Raw genomic sequence first — 17,377 nt, 5'->3', positions numbered from 1 at the left:
GAAACTCAATACATGCTTACTCGGAAGCAAGTCCCGCTGTGGAGCTTATTTTCCAGTAAGGCTATTTAGGGAAGAAGGTACTACGCTGAAATAAGTACCACTGATTTCAGAAAAAAACATTAGATCCGAATTCAAAGCATGTAAGCATCAGTGCGTTTAACAGCATCGCCTTCTAACGTAAATACTAACCTACAGCTACACTTGGGAGTCCTTTTCGCTGGAATTAGTACCGTTTACTTCCGGTTCTTTGAAGCAAGTGTCCTAGATTTTCATTACCCCCTACATAACCGCGCAATGTTGAGTTAACAATAGTGGTTTGTCAGGTGGTGTGATGATGACGGTGATGATTAAATTCATTACCTGCCCTTCAACAGCAAGTCGCAGAGCAGGTTACAATGTTTAAAGCATTTAAAAATTATTAGGTGATACTCTTGTTCATTTTGTGCATTAATGTACGTCGTAAAAAACACATTGCATAATATTGTGCTGAAATGTTAGAAATCCCTTAAGTGCGAAAAAAACTTAAAACCCCTTAAAACGTGCTTGAGTTCCTGCTGTTGAAATAATCGGAAATGAACCAGTTAAAGTTCAAGTACTCTAAATTAATTATACCAACTGAAGCATCAACAGCAGTTTGAGAAACAAAAGAAGTACATTTAGAGCATAGTTTTCCGTAATAAATATGATACTTGCATTTACAAAATATATATATTTTAGACTCCACTTGTGTGCGTGTACCTATGCGATACAAAAACTTAACGAATTATGATACACGATAACGTATCATGTACAAATGTAACGCTTACATATTATAAATGTATTTCTTCCATCAGATTTACCAATGACATTTCCTGTCTAGAAAACACGTCCAGCAGACAGGAAACAGATAAAATAGGTCGAAAGTGGTTCATTTTCCTTCCCATAAAAGCAAACTACTTAAATAGCGTGATCCCAAGTAAGGATATCCTCTTCGGTCACCTGTAACGAGTCACCTTCGGGTCTCTCTCATTCCGAGCCCAATCGCCCTTAACTTGAAAGTAGATCCCATTGATCTCAATGGAATTTACTTCCACGTAGCCCCAAGTCATGGAAAAATCCACTTGTCGCTGGAAAGGTTACTCCTGGCCAGCTCCCATACAGGTGAATTGCAGATGGAACTGGTCCTCTGCTCGCCCGCTGCGACGGGCCCCGGCCCCGCCCACGAAGCCGATTGGCCCGGGCTCAGTTTAAACGAAGCCGCGCGGCGACGGCCGCCAGCTAGTCGAGAGCCAGCGCGGACTGCCTGAGTGTCGCTCGGAGTCTCTCCCCAGCGTTCCTTCCAGCAAGCCGTCCCAATTTGCCTTGCGGGGGCGCCAGGAAGAGGACCGAGGGCAAGGAGCGGGTGGGTCCGGCGGAGCAGCGTGGCAATGAGCAGCCCCGATGCTGGATACGCCAGCAGCGACGACCAAGGACGGTGCTCGCTCCCTCCTCCGCTCATGATGCAGTGTCCGTGGGCAGAGTCGCTGAGCCCGGAGGGCAAGGGCAAGGGCGAGGCGGCCGCCGCCGCCGATGCAGGCCAGCAAGGCGGGCCGGGCCGGGCCAAAGGCGAAGCGCGCATCCGCCGCCCCATGAACGCCTTCATGGTCTGGGCCAAGGACGAGCGCAAGCGGCTGGCGCAGCAGAACCCGGATCTGCACAACGCCGAGCTCAGCAAGATGCTGGGTAAGTGCCCGGGAGGCTTGGGGGGGGGGCTGTAAGATGCCAGTGGCAAAGGAAGTCCCTAGACCTTGCTGTTGTTACCTACAACAGAGTAACAGCACAATCCCACGCATGCTCCCTTGGAAGTAAATTCAAGGGGGTTCCAAGTAGTTGCGTGAAAGCAGATGTGTCAACTTGAATGAAATATATTGGGGGGCAGGTAAGCCCCTACCCGCATAATCGATCACATGACGTGGGGCAAGCACACCATGTGCAAGGCAATGCCCATCAACGGGGGGGGGCGGCCCCCTCCAATATTTTATTGGGGGCGCCAAAGGGACGTCGACTCCTAGGAGTTGGCCTTTATGCGCGGGAGCGCACCCCAAAGCAAATGCCATCTCCGCAAGAGGAGGGTCCTTCTCTGGGAAGCTGGTTCGGCCACGCGAAGGAGTAACTCGGGAGCTTGGAGCGCGCGGGGCACAGCAGCAGTTCCCAGGCCGCTCTCGCCCTCGATCCCGCCCACCACGTAGGCAGGGTGGGCTAAGGGAGTTTCAAAAGGTTTGGCTAAGAGGAGCAGGAGGGCTGAAAAGGCTTAAACCTCGACGTAGCTAATGGAAGGTCCGACGGCAAAGATTCGGATTCCAGCGACATAGATTTATTTACATTGCTATAATCCGACGTGCCTTTTTTGGCACGGGGAACGGGAAGGGAAATACTCTTTCGCAAGCGGGAGGACGGCTGGCCTGCGTTTCTTCGTAATGCCGGCGCTGCTCCTCTCAGCTGATGGGTCTGGGGCGCGAGGAGGCCGGCCAGCTACTGTTGTTTATCCACATAAACTAGTCTTCTGCCCTCCCGAATCCCGAAGGGGCTACACTTGTTTTAAGCCTAGATTCAAGTGTCACATAGACTCTAGTTATTAAGCAAGCTGCTTGTGGTCCCTCAAATGCTGGCCACTTCACTGCAGCCTGAAATCCCCCCCGAAAGCCAGAACCAACCAGCCCGGCTCCGAAGAGGGTTGCCGGACCCACGAAGGTGCAACCCTCTTGCCTACCCCTGCTGAGCAGAGCGTGGAAACCTGTGGCCCATCGGAAGTTGCTGGACCTCCGCTCCCATCACCGCTGACCAATGGTTGATTCACGCTGATGGGAACTGGGAATCCAGAAACCCCTGAAGGGCCACCGATTGCCCATCCCCGAGGAGGCTGTGAGGTGGTGTGGAAGGCAAAGGTCGTATCCCCATTTCCCTTGGAGCATGGAATCCATTTCTGAGTAGGCTGTCAGCTGACTTTTTTGCTGCCTGAGGGAAAGTCCGCGCCAAGGCGAGAAAACGCCCGCAGGCAGAGTGTGTGCCGAGGTGTGGGGTGAGGGCTGTATGGGGTTAACTTCCATGTTAGGACTGCGTTGTCAATTGACTTGTTTTCTTGCCTTGCTGAGGGCAGACCAGCGGGCAGAGTGTGGCGAGGTTTGGGGTGGAGGGGATTCGACTGGCAGCCGCCGAGGCTGAATTGTGGGCGCCTGTTTGAAACCTTCTTTCCCCCTTCTCTCCTCGCGCTGACAGGCCAGTCGTGGCGAGCGCTGACCCCGGAGGAGAAGCGGCCCTTCGTGGAGGAGGCGGAGCGGCTGCGGCTGCAGCACATGCGCGACCACCCCAACTACAAGTACCGGCCGCGGCGGAGGAAGCAGGTGAAGCGCCTCAAGCGCGGCGACGGCGCGGCCGAAGGCGGGAGCGGTTTCCTCCCGGTGCCGCAACAGCAGCAGCAGCACCACCACCACCCGCAGCAGCACCAGCTGGGGCTGTCCATGGACGCGGGCAGCGGCTGCGAGGGGCTGGGCCTCCCGTACCCCGAGCAGCCGGGCTACGCCGGCGGGAACTTCCACTACCGAGACTGTGCGCCTCTCCCGCTGCCGGCTTTGGGCGCCCATTTCGGGGGCTACAACCTGCCCACCCCCGAGCCCGAGTCGCAGAGCGGCGCCTGCGCGGAGCCCGCCTTTTTCCCGCCTCACCAGCCCGACGAAGGCGGCTGCCTGCTGGGGCCCTACGGCTACCCGACGCCCCCCGGCGCCGAGTACCCCTGCAACGGCGCCCCTGCGGCCAGCAGCGCCGGGCTTTTCCGCGCCCGCTTCGCGGCTCCCGTGGCCGCCTACGCCTCTGCTCAGGATCCCGCGCAGCAGCAGCAGCAGCAAGCCTGCCGTCGAGGAGACGCCGCCGTCGGCTTGGAGCACCTTCCCCCGCATGACGTGGAGCTGCTGGCCGACGTGGACCGCGCCGAGTTCGAGCAGTATCTGTCCTTCGGCTGCCGGCCCGGCGAACTGGGCCTCCCTCCCTACGCGAGCCACGAGGCCTCGGAGGCGAACTCTGCCGCCGCTTACTACTGCGCAGCCGCGGGAGGAGGGGGAGGCTATCCGGAGCTGTGAGAGGGACTCTGCGGACTGGAATGGAGGCAGGAGCGGACTGGATCCCTCGGTTCTATTTATTGTAATTTATTGACTGAAACATTTTTAGAAACCAGGCCTGGGAACTTTGAGCGGGGTCTTTTTTTAAAGTACCCGCTGGAGCCTTCGTTTCCCCTCTCCCCCTTTCCTCCTTTCTGTAACCTCCACATCGGACAGAGCCAGCGAGGCTGCCCTTCGAGCTCACTACGAGGCAACTGGCCCTTCGCCTCCGAACCCGCTTCCTTCAAGGGGTCCTTGTACAGAAGGGGGTGGGACTTGGGGAACCCCCAGTAGGCGTTTGACTTGGAAACAGCTCGGCAATAAAATAACTCAGGTGGTTATGAGTGATGGTGTCGTTCTTGCGGGCTTCGCCGTGTGTTTATATAAATATACCCAACACCTTTGCGGAAGGTAGAGCAGAAGGTCCTCTGTCCAGCTCGCAACATCTGGGGGGGGGGTCTCTGCCAGTCAATGTAGAAAACATGGAGGAAGATGGGTCAATGACCTGGCTGAGTCCGAGGCAGCTTCCTCTGTGCCAAACAGGAGAACGGAGAGCTGGTCAAACAATTCGCACTTCACACTCCTTGTCTGGTCCCCTCGGTGCTGCAACAAGGATCATGGAGTAGGCATTTTTAATAAGACTTCTGCCTAGAAGCTGGAAGGTTGTAGAGTGAGATGTGTATAAAGCAGAATCGGTTTTACCTCCAGCCAATATCTCTTAATTATAAGGGGGCATATTAAAAGTATTAGACTTTGGGGGAGAGTTCGATGATACTCGACATCTTCCAAAGCAGTAAACATGAACATACAATTACTGAACTATAATCTGACTGGCACTGGAATCTCAACATCCCCACCCCACTGCTTTCCAAATACAGTAATAATATTTCAGATACTTCAGAAAGTTTGTTTAAATGCAGGCAATTTCTCCCTACAGCTGGAGAGCTTTCCAGAGGAGTCACTAAAGCAGGGCTCTAGATGCAGGGGTCGCACGATTTTTCTTTCCCCTCGCTACTCTTTGCTAAACTAAACCGCTGAAGTGAAAAAAAGCTGAAGGCAGTCAAGAGATTTGCGTGCAAACGAATTTTCCACTCCACACCCTTCTGCAACTCCGAAACTCGGGCTCTCTTGCCTTCCCCCAATGAGGCTTTGGCTCATAGGTCCCGGGGATCTAGTAAAAGGTAGCTTCCCTTTTAGAAAGGGTATTTCTTTGCAAAATTTGATTATCCACTACAACTGGTTTGAAAATAAAGGACGGCGGTGTTCCAACTGCCTTTCCTCTCAAAATAGTGTTTGCCGCTTAAATAATTTCTGGCAATAAATGAACAGGTTTGGGAAGAACAGGTAGGAGGTGTAGGTAGGTTGTGATCCCAGTCACAACCTTGTGTAAGGACACCAAAACGCTTGATCCAGGCTGGGGGTGTACTCCAGAAGGAATCCGTTGTCAACCTGGTGCCCGCCTGCTGTTACTGGGCTCTCCCACAATCTCTGAACACTGGTCGTGTTAGCTGGGGCTGAGAGTTGGGCTCTAAAGCACTGGCGTGGGGGGGGGTCGGACCAGGTTGGCAAATGCCACTCTGCAAAGGAGGATCAAGTTCCAGGAAAAGAAGAGGAGTTATCTGTCCCGTGATGGTTTTAAGTTTATCGGCAAGGCGCCCGCCAATGAAATCAAGCGTTCCAGATTAAATCAGGTTGATTTTGATTTCCCTTGATCACTTCCTCATCTCTTCCTTTGAGGTCCCCGTCCCACATTCCTATTGGAAAAACACCAGCACTGTGAAAAGAAAAAGAAAGTTATTTTAGAAAACATCACCACTAGTGAGATTGTGTGTTCCAGTCTGGACACACAGCCTCCCTTTGCTTGGGGTAACGAAGAGTTTGTCCTTGTACGTTTGAGCTTGAAACGGAAGAGGATACTGGAGATTATTTTCTTCAAAAATAATTAGTTTATGTGCCATTTAAAAAAACAGTCTTACAAATCATCTCGTAAGTATTTTCCCTCTCCCCTTTCTCAGTTTTTTGAGCAGCACTTGAAAGAGACCTTTATTTCGGAAAGAGAAGAAAAAAGAAAGCACCCCTTTTCCTTTGTAGCTCTTATTTCACAATTGCAGATTCAGTCAAAGGTGATCAAAAGAGAAAAGAGACGCTTCAAAGCAATTGGTCTATTAATTGAAATCACACTAGGACAATTCGGTCAACCGAACTGTCAGGAACTAGTGTGCAAGAAAATGGGTCGTGCCAATTTCGGGTCAAAACTAGATCCCCTTTAGCTTGAACTCATTGGAATGGTTCATCCGAACCGCCCCCTTTTTATCCCAAGGGAACAATTGTGGGCCGGTGACTTTCTCTTGCGTTTAGGAACTGATCGTGTTAATTTCTTCCAAGCTGTGAGATAAAGAGGTGCGGGAACAGATGTAACTTCGCATTTGCCCTCTCACAAACGGTAAACCGATGGTAGGAGGAAAAGCGGGTGGTGAATTGAAAGTTTTTCTGCACCTTGCAGCGAAAACAGGCAAATAAAGCTGGTCATTTCTGTAGATTGATGCTTCAGTCCTTAAGAGTAAGCCCCATTTAAGGCAATCGTATTTAAGAGTAAAGGTACTTTATTGGATTGGAAGCTTCACTATGTATTTCAAATTTCTTCCTTTTACTCGATTTCACCACCTCCACTCCTATCATAACTCCATTTTTAGTTTATGCATTTAGGTCTATTGGTTGGTAAATACCTAATCCCAAACCAATCCTCTTTGGAAGAAAGACCTACTGTGCTTGATAAGAATTCGCGATAAACACTAGTAGGTTCTTGCGGTTTTTCACAGGCCACACCTAGTCCTTTACGTGACGGTTGGGGAGCTGGATTTGGCCAGATCCTAACCTCCCCTCCCCACCCACCGCTCCACGGGTCAAATCTGACATGTGGATATGCTGGCCAGCTCTCGACCGATTGATGTCATAATGTCAGGTGATCCTTTTTCTCGTTGCCCACGTAGATTGGAATCAAATAATGCACGCTAAAGGACAGGAATTTGCAGGCGCTGACGTTCAGCTGATTGTCAGCGTTCACAAAGCCCTGTGCCTTTGCAAATGTCATTTATCACAGCGGTGCCTACACGATGTAGGTGGGCGTGGCTTGACCCAAGTAGCATTGCAGGCAAAATGGGAGAACGCATGTTTACTCAGAATAAAGTTCCTGTTAAGTTTAGTGGGGTTTAATCCAAAATTAGTATAGCTGGGACTGCAGTCCTGCAGTACAGTCAGATACAGGCTTTTTCTGGAGTAAATATCACTAGAGTCTTATTCCTAAGTAAGTGTGGATAAGACTGCAGCTTAAAGTTCAATATTAACTCAATCTGTCCCCCTTCCATATTGCTTTAGACCAGCACATCTTTAACATTAGTAATGGGCGGTTTCAGGATGAGTGGAAAAATGAGAAAGCTTTCCAAAATGCTCATTTTTTTAAAAAGTGAGGACTAGCTTAATCACACCTAAGGCCAACTATCTCTACAAGAGAAAGATAGCGCCAGCCTAGATCAAATAATCCAGTTGATAACTGGTGTATGAATTCACTTCAACATCAAAACACAATGAGATTATCTAAATTCCAGACTTTTTAAACATAGTCTGAGTCAATTGCTCTCTTTCTCATCATCCCCTGTCCCTTTTGCATCTGCATGACAACTAAAATGTCAGTTCATTTTGTGCATATTGATCACATTGATTAACCAGTGATCTACAGTTACAGTTAAGGGAAAACTTTTGATGAGATTAAGTATCACTTCGCATGATGACCAGATAAAATCTACTAAGTTTCACTAAGCTCCTCAAGAAAAAGGCTTTTACACTTTTTACTTGCTCTTTTTCTGTTGGATCTCAGCTACAGGCTGAAAAATAGGCTTGATAGAAATGGTGGGAATTATAGTTGAAGGGGAAATCAAGGGACTACCAAATAAAATTCCCAGGAAGCCCTAACTGGCAAGCAGCTATAAAATCAATATAAATCCTCCAGGTATAAGAAAATATTAATATTAATGCAGTAGCCAGGATGTGCCATTCAACAAATACACGAGGAATACCAGTGTCCATGTATTCAACATCATTCTATCATGGCCCACTCCACTGAACACAGCTCCATCTAGGCTGACAATGTAAGGGGATTTGTGGAAAATCTCTTCAGGATGAACATTAATGAAGGAACAGGGCTGTGAAAAAGAAATACATGTTTTAAAAATTATGAAGTTATTTTTATAGTTATGAAATTATGAGGTAAATACCTTTATTGGGCCAATCAAAAAGTCATAAAATAGTGTGCAAGCTTTCAAGTTCCACAGAACTCTTAATCAAATTAGATGTTGAAAATTCAAGGGGTATGAGGGGAGAAAAAGGTTGTTGGGGTTACTCAAGCCATCCATGCCTGCATTGGTAAGTTGGAGGTGTGGGTGAAGCTAGTAGACATTCAAATGAGGTGCTTTCCACTACCTTATTTAATGACATTTTGCTTGGCCTAATAAAGATATAGCCCTCATATGGATTTTTTTTTTGTAAGAGCCAACCAAGCTACCTTTATTTTTGTGTAATTTTTAAGATGTTGCCTTGCTTCTACCTGCAATTTAGGCTTAGCAATTTGCTGAGATTCCAAGAGAATATATTTATGCTCTTATTGGAGGATATACGGTACATTAAATTGACTGCAAAGCAGGTGTCTATGGCTATCACCCTATGCCCACTCAAATGGGAGCATGTCCTGTTCTACACAATGGGATTGACATCTGAGTAAGCATGAATAGACTTGGATTACATGTGGGTTTAGGACTGCAGCCTCATCTGGAAACTCATTTAATTGTAGCAGGTAAATGGTGGTGAGCAAACAGGAGCACATTGCAATTCTATGCATGCTTGTTTGGAAGTAAGCACCCAATTAAACCCAATGGTGCTTGCTTCTTAGTAAATGTGCATAGGGTTGGGCTACACATCAGTTTATCCACAAGCATGAATTACAGTAAAGTGTAATTACAGCAAAAGTTCAGCAAAATGAGAGGTCAAATACTGCAGTTCATCTCTCTGTGTTAGGTATAAACCCCAAAACCTGCACTCAGGACTCACAATCTGGTTTCAGATTCAAGATCTTAACTTTTGATGGTGATAATCTGCAAAGCGCAGCACTCTTGGACATGATAGTTAAGAGGACCAACAGACGTTGAGTCCTTACATGGTACTCTGCATTGCCAATATGAAACATTTCCTAGAGATTTCCCCTTAGCTGGTGAGGAGAAAGGCTTCCACAAATGTGTGGACGGAGGAAAGGGGCAGAAACCACTGAGTTTTAATGGCCAGGTTGCAATTAAATGAAAATGATGATCCCTGACTTCTGCATTTATTTCTCTGTAGCTGGCTCTGGATATCTACCTAATTGATTTAAGTGATAGTCTCATGATTGAATTTTACATTTCTTTCTTTCTAGCAGACTCAGGACATTTCTTTATCTGATTGATTTATGGTAAGTAACAGCCACCTGATTGAGTCACAGGCCACCTTAGTTCAAAGAAAACAAAGAAAGAACAGAGCAGGTGAGGCAACACCCATTGATCAGATTCAAGACAGGATATATAGGCAATTTTTATTCATCTGTTTTACCTTCCCTTTAATGAGCCTTCCCTCCCTCTCTCCCTTTTCTCATTTTCTCCTCACCCCGTGATATAGTTTAGGACAATGGAAAGTGAAAATGAATGTTTTAAGATTCAGGACAGACCAAGGGAGCCTTTTCACCACCATAATAGCAACAACCAGCACATTCGTTAGTCGCTTTATCCAAAAAAAGTCACAATGCAACTCCGCAAGATAAAATAAAAACAGATACAATCATTTTAGAACTAGAAAATTTAAATACAACTTGATCAAGTATTTTCTAAGACTGGAGTAAATTTGTAATTTATTTAAAAGACCACTGTAAGCAGTTAAAATATCTGGCAGGGATGTAATAACACTTGTAAAGTGGAATTATTTATGATAATTATGGTTATTTAACAGATGGATAAGGGTAAAAGATGCAGCAAATTTAATCCTAAATATGGAACCCAGGGAGGGAGGGAAGGAGGACTGAAGATTCAAAAGAACCTTGCACTTTAATGTTTCAAATGGTTATGTTAAATTTTATAAAATTATGAAAAAACCAATAAAAAAATATTTAGAAAAATAGAAAATTAAAATACAAAATTCCTAAAGTGCCCATAAGAAGGACAAGCTGTACCTCACAGTGAGTATCACAACAGAAGCTATCTTGAATACCCAAGGCCTGGGTATATAGGCCAAGCACCTAAAAACTGTCCTTCATAGTGCCAGGTGCATTTCCCCAAGGAGAGCATTGTTCACATGCTGCATAGATAAACTGTGGAATCTGTTCCCACAAGGTGCAGTCACAGCCAACAACCTGGATGGCTTTTAAAATGGATTAGCCAAATTGATAGAGGATAAAACTACTGTATCAGTGGCATCAATAGTTATGTTCTACCTTTACCATCGGGGGACGCGGGTGGCGCTGTGGGTTAAAGCCTCAGCGCCTAGGGCTTGCTGATCGAAAGGTCGGCGGTTCGAATCCCCGCGGCGGGGTGCGCTCCCGCTGCTCGGTCCCAGCGCCTGCCAACCTAGCAGTTCGAAAGCACCCTCGGGTGCAAGTAGATAAATAGGGACCGCTTTCTAGCGGGAAGGTAAACGGCGTTTCCGTGTGCAGCTCTGGCTCGCCAGAGCAGCGATGTCACGCTGGCCACGTGACCCGGAAGTGTCTTCGGACAGCGCTGGCCCCTGGCCTCTTGAGTGAGATGGGCGCACAACCCCAGAGTCTGGCAAGACTGGCCCATACGGGCAGGGGTACCTTTACCTTTACCTTTACCTTTACCATCAGAGACAGTGTACCTCTGAATATGAGTTGCTGGGGAATGCAAGTGGGGAGAGTACTATTGCACTCAGATCTTGTCTGTGAGCTTCCCATGGGCACCTCATTGGCCACTGGGAGAACAGGATGATGGACTAGATAGGCTTTTGACATTATCAGCCAGGGTTTGTGTTACGTTCCTAATGCATTGGCATATATTATGGGGATAAATCATGCCTACAATTAAAAACAAGGAAGCATTCAAAAGTTGAGCAGATAGGGAGGGAGACCAGTGGCACCTCCCTCTTATACTGTATATGGGTAGCACTATTTTGGCTCCTTAAGCAATGGCTTAGGCATGCATGTATAAAAGCACTTGTTCAGCATAGAGAAGCCCTCAAGGTCTCTCACTGACCATTTCAGAGATCAGAATAATGTCACCTCAAGTTATCCCAACTTCATAGTTGCAGACAAAAGTCTCCTGCACTGTTTTTAATGCAAGTATCAGAAAAAGTCTTGCGCTTCTTTGCTTATCTGAGCAAAACTTTGTTTCATTTTGTATTTCTTAAGGGTTATGAAGAAACATTGTTTCTTCACTGAAAGAATGCCAGCTTCATTTATCCACAAAGAATATCTCTAGGAACAAAGTAATCTTGGATTTTTTCCTAGGTATTGTGGGATTACTTTGCAGTGTCTGATTTTCTTCAAGGCTTCTTGCTGCTGTGATTTAGAAGCAAAATTTATTCTGCATGCATCCTGTTTAAAACAATTATTTTCCTGTTTTATGAAAATACTGGAATATGTTTGTGCAGTCATAAGTTTTATCCTGAATGACCAAAAAGGCAAGCCAATATTCATCAATGTCTAAACTTGGATCTATATTTCTGAATGTGAATCTCTGCTGTTGTTTTAAATAATTTGTTTCCCGATGAGTATGAGGTAGAATAGAAAATGGGTCAGTTGCTACTTCCCAACCATAATTAAGTTGGACTCCCTTTGAAATATGTGGATTTTGACATCTATTTATTATTTGATAGGACTTGATCACCCAGGATTTTTCATGTGGAAATTTTGTGACTTTGTGGTATGTGCATATCAGATCCTGAATATCACAAACTATGACTAATGAATTCATATCACATGCAAATGGTATGATTGGGAACATGACACCATGGTACTAAGCAGAATTGGGTTGTGTAATTAATATCTAGGCAAGGGATTAAATCATATATACAAGTGTTAACCTGATAATTTCCCCTGCAGTTATATCAATATTTCCAAGTAAGGGAGGTACCCTCTTGTTTATTGAGGAAATATGATCCCCTATGGGAGGAAACATAAATATTATTAAAATTAATCATTAACAATTAATATATATTAAATGAAAAGTTTCTGCATGAAAATATGATGAATGGATCATTTATCTTTTCACAGGCCCAGAAAGCAAAGCTTGAAGATAGTTTGGTAATTTTATGTTTGCTTGCTTGCTTTGGCTGTAAGAAGCATAATAGTTGATCTTTCTGTTTTCTCATCCATGGAGGAAGATGCAGCACCACGGAACATGGTTAATGCTATGTTTACACACTTACACCTGATAAACCTGCTTGCTCCTGAGGCTAGGAAAGTGGATCTTACTTAATTGGTGAGAAAATAGAAGAAAACACTTCCAAGTACTTAAGATTTACATCCTGTGTTTTCAAAACTCAGTGCTCTATAATTATTGACTTAACCTTTCATTAAACAACCATGTTAGGGTTGCTTAATTTTCTACGGTGTGTGCGTTTTCTGGTTTGTTTGTTTGTTTGTTTTTTGCAGGACGGGACGGGGATTGTCTACTTGTTCCTTTATGAAATGTAAATTAATGGGCATCATACTGTGATCCAAGAACGATTCACATACTATAAACAAATTTTGGACTATAAGTCCCTTTAGCATAGCCAGCACATGTAAGGGGAGATTGTTTTACATATTTAATTTAGACACAGTTTAATCATAAACAAAACCTTTAAGTAGTTTATATTCCTTATGATGCCAGCAAAGTCTCTAGAGAAGAAATGTGGAATCTGTAGCCTTCCAGATAATGTTTGGCTCCAACTCTCATCAACTAAACTGGTTTCTACCATCAGTATTGGCCTGGATGAGGATGAACAAATTGAAACTTAATCTAGACAAGACAGAAGTGCTCTTCAGCCTGTGCTAGATGGGGCTACACTCCCCTTGAAGACACAGGTTCACACTTTGCGGGTGCTTTTGGGCTTCACCCTGAGTCTGGATGCCCAGGTTTCTGAGGTGACCGAGGGGGTATTTGCACAGTTGAAGCTAGTGCACCTGGTAGCAGAAGGGAGATTTTGGGGGAGCAGGGTGCCACGGGCAGTACTGGGGCTGCAGGGCGCCCTCCGGTGAATGGGTGCAGTGCTGCCTCAAAATGTAGCCAGGACACAGCGTGGGATACGTGTGGCACTTGGCTAGGGTGCCCCAGCTGCTGCCTCCCTCCTGGCTGAGGCTGCCCTCCAGGGCTCCAAAACTCAAAGAGCTACAGCCAGATGGTTGACCAGAGCTGGCTACAGAAAGCATACAATTCCCCTGTTACAATAGTTCCACTGGCTGATCTGTTTTCAGGCACAATTCAAAGTGCAAGTTATGGCTTAGGCCCAGGCTACTGAAAGACAGCATTCTCTCATACAAACTTGCCAGGGTCCTGAGATCTTTGTGGGAGGGCCTTCTCTCAGTTCTGTCACCTTCACAGGCATGCGGGAGAGGGCCTTCTCGGTGGCTACTCCCAGACTTTGGAATTCCATTCCGAGAGAAGTTAGCTTGGCTCCCTCCTTGCTGTTCTTCCACTGGCAGGAATTTCCTAAAGAAATTACATTATCTTAAATGTAAAAACATAAACTGCTACATTTTTATAACTGGCTTTTTAAAAATGAATGGAAGTGGCATCTTTTCAAAAGGGGGATTTTAAGCTCTCTCTCTCTTATATAAAAAATGCTGCTCATTAAAGCAACTTACTGTAGCTGCTTATCCAAGACTGGTAGGCAATTTTAGACTACCCCAGCAAAATCTTCATTTGTCCAAACTAATATTGGCTGATCTCATCTTAGCAGGTGTAAATTGAGCAACCAGTAGAGTTGATGATAGTTTAGGGCTTGGCAGGATCCAGAAACTAAAATACTCAAGGAAGATTATTGTGTTTGTGGGTGGATGGGCAACTAATTAGTAGGGCGCAAACCACTGGGGATAATTATTGACAAATGATAATTGACTCACTAAAAATGTAAAGGGAGAAGCTATGAGACACATAATAAACATAGCAGTTAAAGTGCACACACACAAATTGACTAAAGTTCATAGCACCACTGAAATGATGCAACTAACAGGAATGATCAGTTCTTGTGAGCAGGGTTGGTTTCATAGCTTTTCCTGAAATCTGAAAGAGAGACAGCCTTGACTCCAGCTGAATATCCTGTTTAGTTCTACAGGTCAAAAAACTGCTGCCAGCATCATAAAAGTCTTTTTTTTCCATCCGTGAGTGCTATCACTTTCATGTCTTCAGTTAGCCACATCTTTACCAAAGTAGAAACTGTCACATCACTGATGTTTGATGCCCCCATTCAAAACTTGTTTACTTGGAGTAGAATTCTTATAAATTAAATATAGAGCTTTATTCCAGTCTGCATCTGCACTGGAACTATTTTTATGTGTGGATTTGTTTTTAAATCTTTGTACTGTTTTTAGGATGTGGATTTTTTTAAAAAAAGATAGAATTGTAGAGTTGGAAGCGATCCCAAGGTTCATCTAGTCCAACTCCCTGCAATGCAGGAATATGCAGCTGGATCAAACCTGCAACCTTGGCATTATCAGTACAGTGTTCTAACCAACAGAGCTACGTCCAAGTATCAGCCTCAGCCACAAAACTAATACTCAGAGCAATTAGTTTTGAGCATGTTTACTTGCATTAAAGTCCCTATAGATAAGCATTTGTATATCGTATTGTTGTTTTATTGCTATGGTCGATGGCTGATGCAAATAGAAGAAGAAGAAGAAGAGTTTGGATTTGATATCCCGCCTTTCACTCCCTTTAAGGAGTCTCAAAGTGGCTAACAATCTCCTTTCCCTTCCTCCCCCACAACAAACACTCTGTGAGGTGAGCGGGGCTGAGAGACTTCACAGAAGTGTGACTGGCCCAAGGTCACCCAGCAGCTGCATGTGGAGGAGCGGAGACGCGAACCCGGTTCCCCAGATTAGGAGACTACCGCTCCTAACCACTACACCACACTGGCTCCAAGATAAAGATTCTTTCTTTCTTTCTTTCTTTCTTTCTTTCTTTCTTTCTTTCTTTCTTTCTATATAGCTAAAGTAGCACGTTGAAGTGGTTTGTGCATTAGGCCATAAAGGCATCTTGGACAAGGGCTTCCAGTATTCAGGTCAGGGAAAATATGAATGCAGGCAGACAGAAATTCATATATTTTATGGGTAATATTCAATAACTAATATTTAGAGTAGCTTCATTGGCATCAATCAACATAACTCATGAATTACTGGATTGCAATCTTGGTGCTTTTAAAAAATGTTATTTTTAAGTATAAGATCAATGCATGATTGTTTCATTTGTTGAATACCACTTTATTTGCACTGAAAACAACTCTAAAATATCTCATAAATACAATAAAATGTATGCAGGTTTACAGTGCCTTATTAAAGTCGATATTCATTTCTTGAATATTACCTTATTTGCACTGAAAAGGCCTCTAGAATGTGGCATAAATCATGTGTACAGGTTTATAGTGCAGCATGAAAGCTGATCACAACAGGAAGTATGACAGTTGCATATACTGTAGCTGAAAGATGTGAAATCCCAGGAACATCAGTCATGATGGGGACTGATATGTATTATTTGTGTTGCCATACATTTTGATTTTGTTTGACAATGAAAAGAAACAAGGAGAGTTTTAATTTAGCCACTGCAGTACTAGGAAAAATCAAGTTTCAGGCTTCTATCAGCCCACCTGTCTTGGTTTCCTAGCCTTATTGACCTCTGTCTGCCCTTTAGATGACAGATTAGCTGTGAACATCCTTTATAAAAGGAAATAGTGTTCTATAAAATTCACACCATGGTTTCTAATTTAGCATCAGAGCCAGGACATCCTAAAATAAAATTTGAGTCAAAAATAGATCTGTGTGTGTGGCAGGGGAAACTGTCAGGGTTGAAAGCAAACCATTAATCTACTTAAAAGTTAGCTTAATCTGTGAGAAAACATACACAAAAGGAGGGTTTGTGGCTTCTTCAGATGCTGTGTGTTTTGCTGATAGGGAGTAAAGCAAAACCAAAAACAAAAACAGTATGTTTGCTATATCAAGAGTGATAAAGATGAGGCACTGTACAGCAAAACAGAAATATTTAAAACTCCACTCTCAAAACTGATCTTGCAGAGAGGACATGTGTTATAATTATGTGGTTGAAGTTTGTCTCTCTCCAAACGGCAATTTAAAATTGAAAGGTATCATTTGATGGAGCTTTTACACAGAATAATTTTGTTGGACTGAAATTGCTCAGAGTTTGCTTAAATTGTGTGTGATTTAAGCAACCTCAGCAACCTACAATATTGGTGTACCTGTGCTGAACAATTAAATAAAAATGCTATCACCATTTTACCAGTCTATGTTATGAAAATGAATAATCAGATTGCCTTTGAGAACAATTGCTAATTGTAGGAAATGTCTGCCTCCTTGATATTGTCATCTTTTATGACATTTTGTTTCTTAAATTGTTTTACAATGTCTCATGCAATATTATTCAGCTTTATTGTAAAGTTCAATAGCATATGTGGTTAAAGGAATAGTTTACTGCCAATCAACATTCAAAACTGCATGGCAGTTATGCAAGAAAAAGTGTGGTTCAAGAAACAAACAAATAAAACAAGCAAATGAATTACATTTTATTCTTACAAAGTGATCTCATAACAAGCAATTTCTGCATTATTTCTGCTCAAAAGAATCCATCTTCAAAAATATCAGTTAGCACTGGAGTCAGGAGTCTAATGATGGATCCCCCACCTTGTCCCCAAAAAGTATCTGGAACAAAAAAAAGTGGTGTAGTCAGGATAAATTATTCAGACTACAGAAGTTTACACACCCATTTAACTTGTGCCTTTTATTTTAGCTGTGGTGTGTTTTTCACTAGGTTGTGAAGCAGAATCAAGATAGTTCTTGCAGTACTTTTCTAGGCCCTAGATCAGGCATAGGCAAACTCGGCCCGCCAGATGTTTTGGGACTACAATTCCCATCATCCCTGACCACTGGTCCTGTTAGCTAGGGATCATGGGAGTTGTAGTCCCAAAACATCTGGAGGGCCGAGTTTGCCTATGATTGCCCTAGATGAACATCTAGTCAAGCTGATCTGACC

At 44.5% G+C, this 17,377-nt stretch overlaps 1 protein-coding gene across 1 annotated transcript; it reads left to right on the top strand.

Moving 5' to 3' along the window:
* The first annotated feature begins 878 nt into the window (after positions 1 to 878).
* On the top strand, positions 879 to 4,450 carry SOX17 (SRY-box transcription factor 17). Its single transcript, XM_081919540.1, has 2 exons — positions 879 to 1,701; positions 3,235 to 4,450. Exons 1-2 carry the CDS (start codon positions 1,407 to 1,409, stop codon positions 4,089 to 4,091), a joined length of 1,152 nt encoding a protein of 383 aa, XP_081775666.1. The 5' UTR covers positions 879 to 1,406; the 3' UTR covers positions 4,092 to 4,450.
* The last annotated feature ends 12,927 nt before the right edge of the window (positions 4,451 to 17,377 follow it).

This window comes from Podarcis melisellensis, assembly GCF_964234715.1.
Source record: "Podarcis melisellensis genome assembly, chromosome: 7".
NCBI classification, from domain to species: domain Eukaryota; kingdom Metazoa; phylum Chordata; class Lepidosauria; order Squamata; family Lacertidae; genus Podarcis; species Podarcis melisellensis.
Note: the sequence above shows the minus strand (reverse complement) of the source record. Positions and strands in the feature narration are given on the sequence as shown.

Coding starts and splice junctions, on each gene's coding strand:
- SOX17 (XM_081919540.1), top strand. CDS start 1,407: ATGAGCAGCCCCGATGCTGGATACGCCAGCAGCGACGACCAAGGACGG. Junction 1,702..3,234: donor CGAGCTCAGCAAGATGCTGG/GTAAGTGCCCGG, acceptor TCGCGCTGACAG/GCCAGTCGTGGCGAGCGCTG.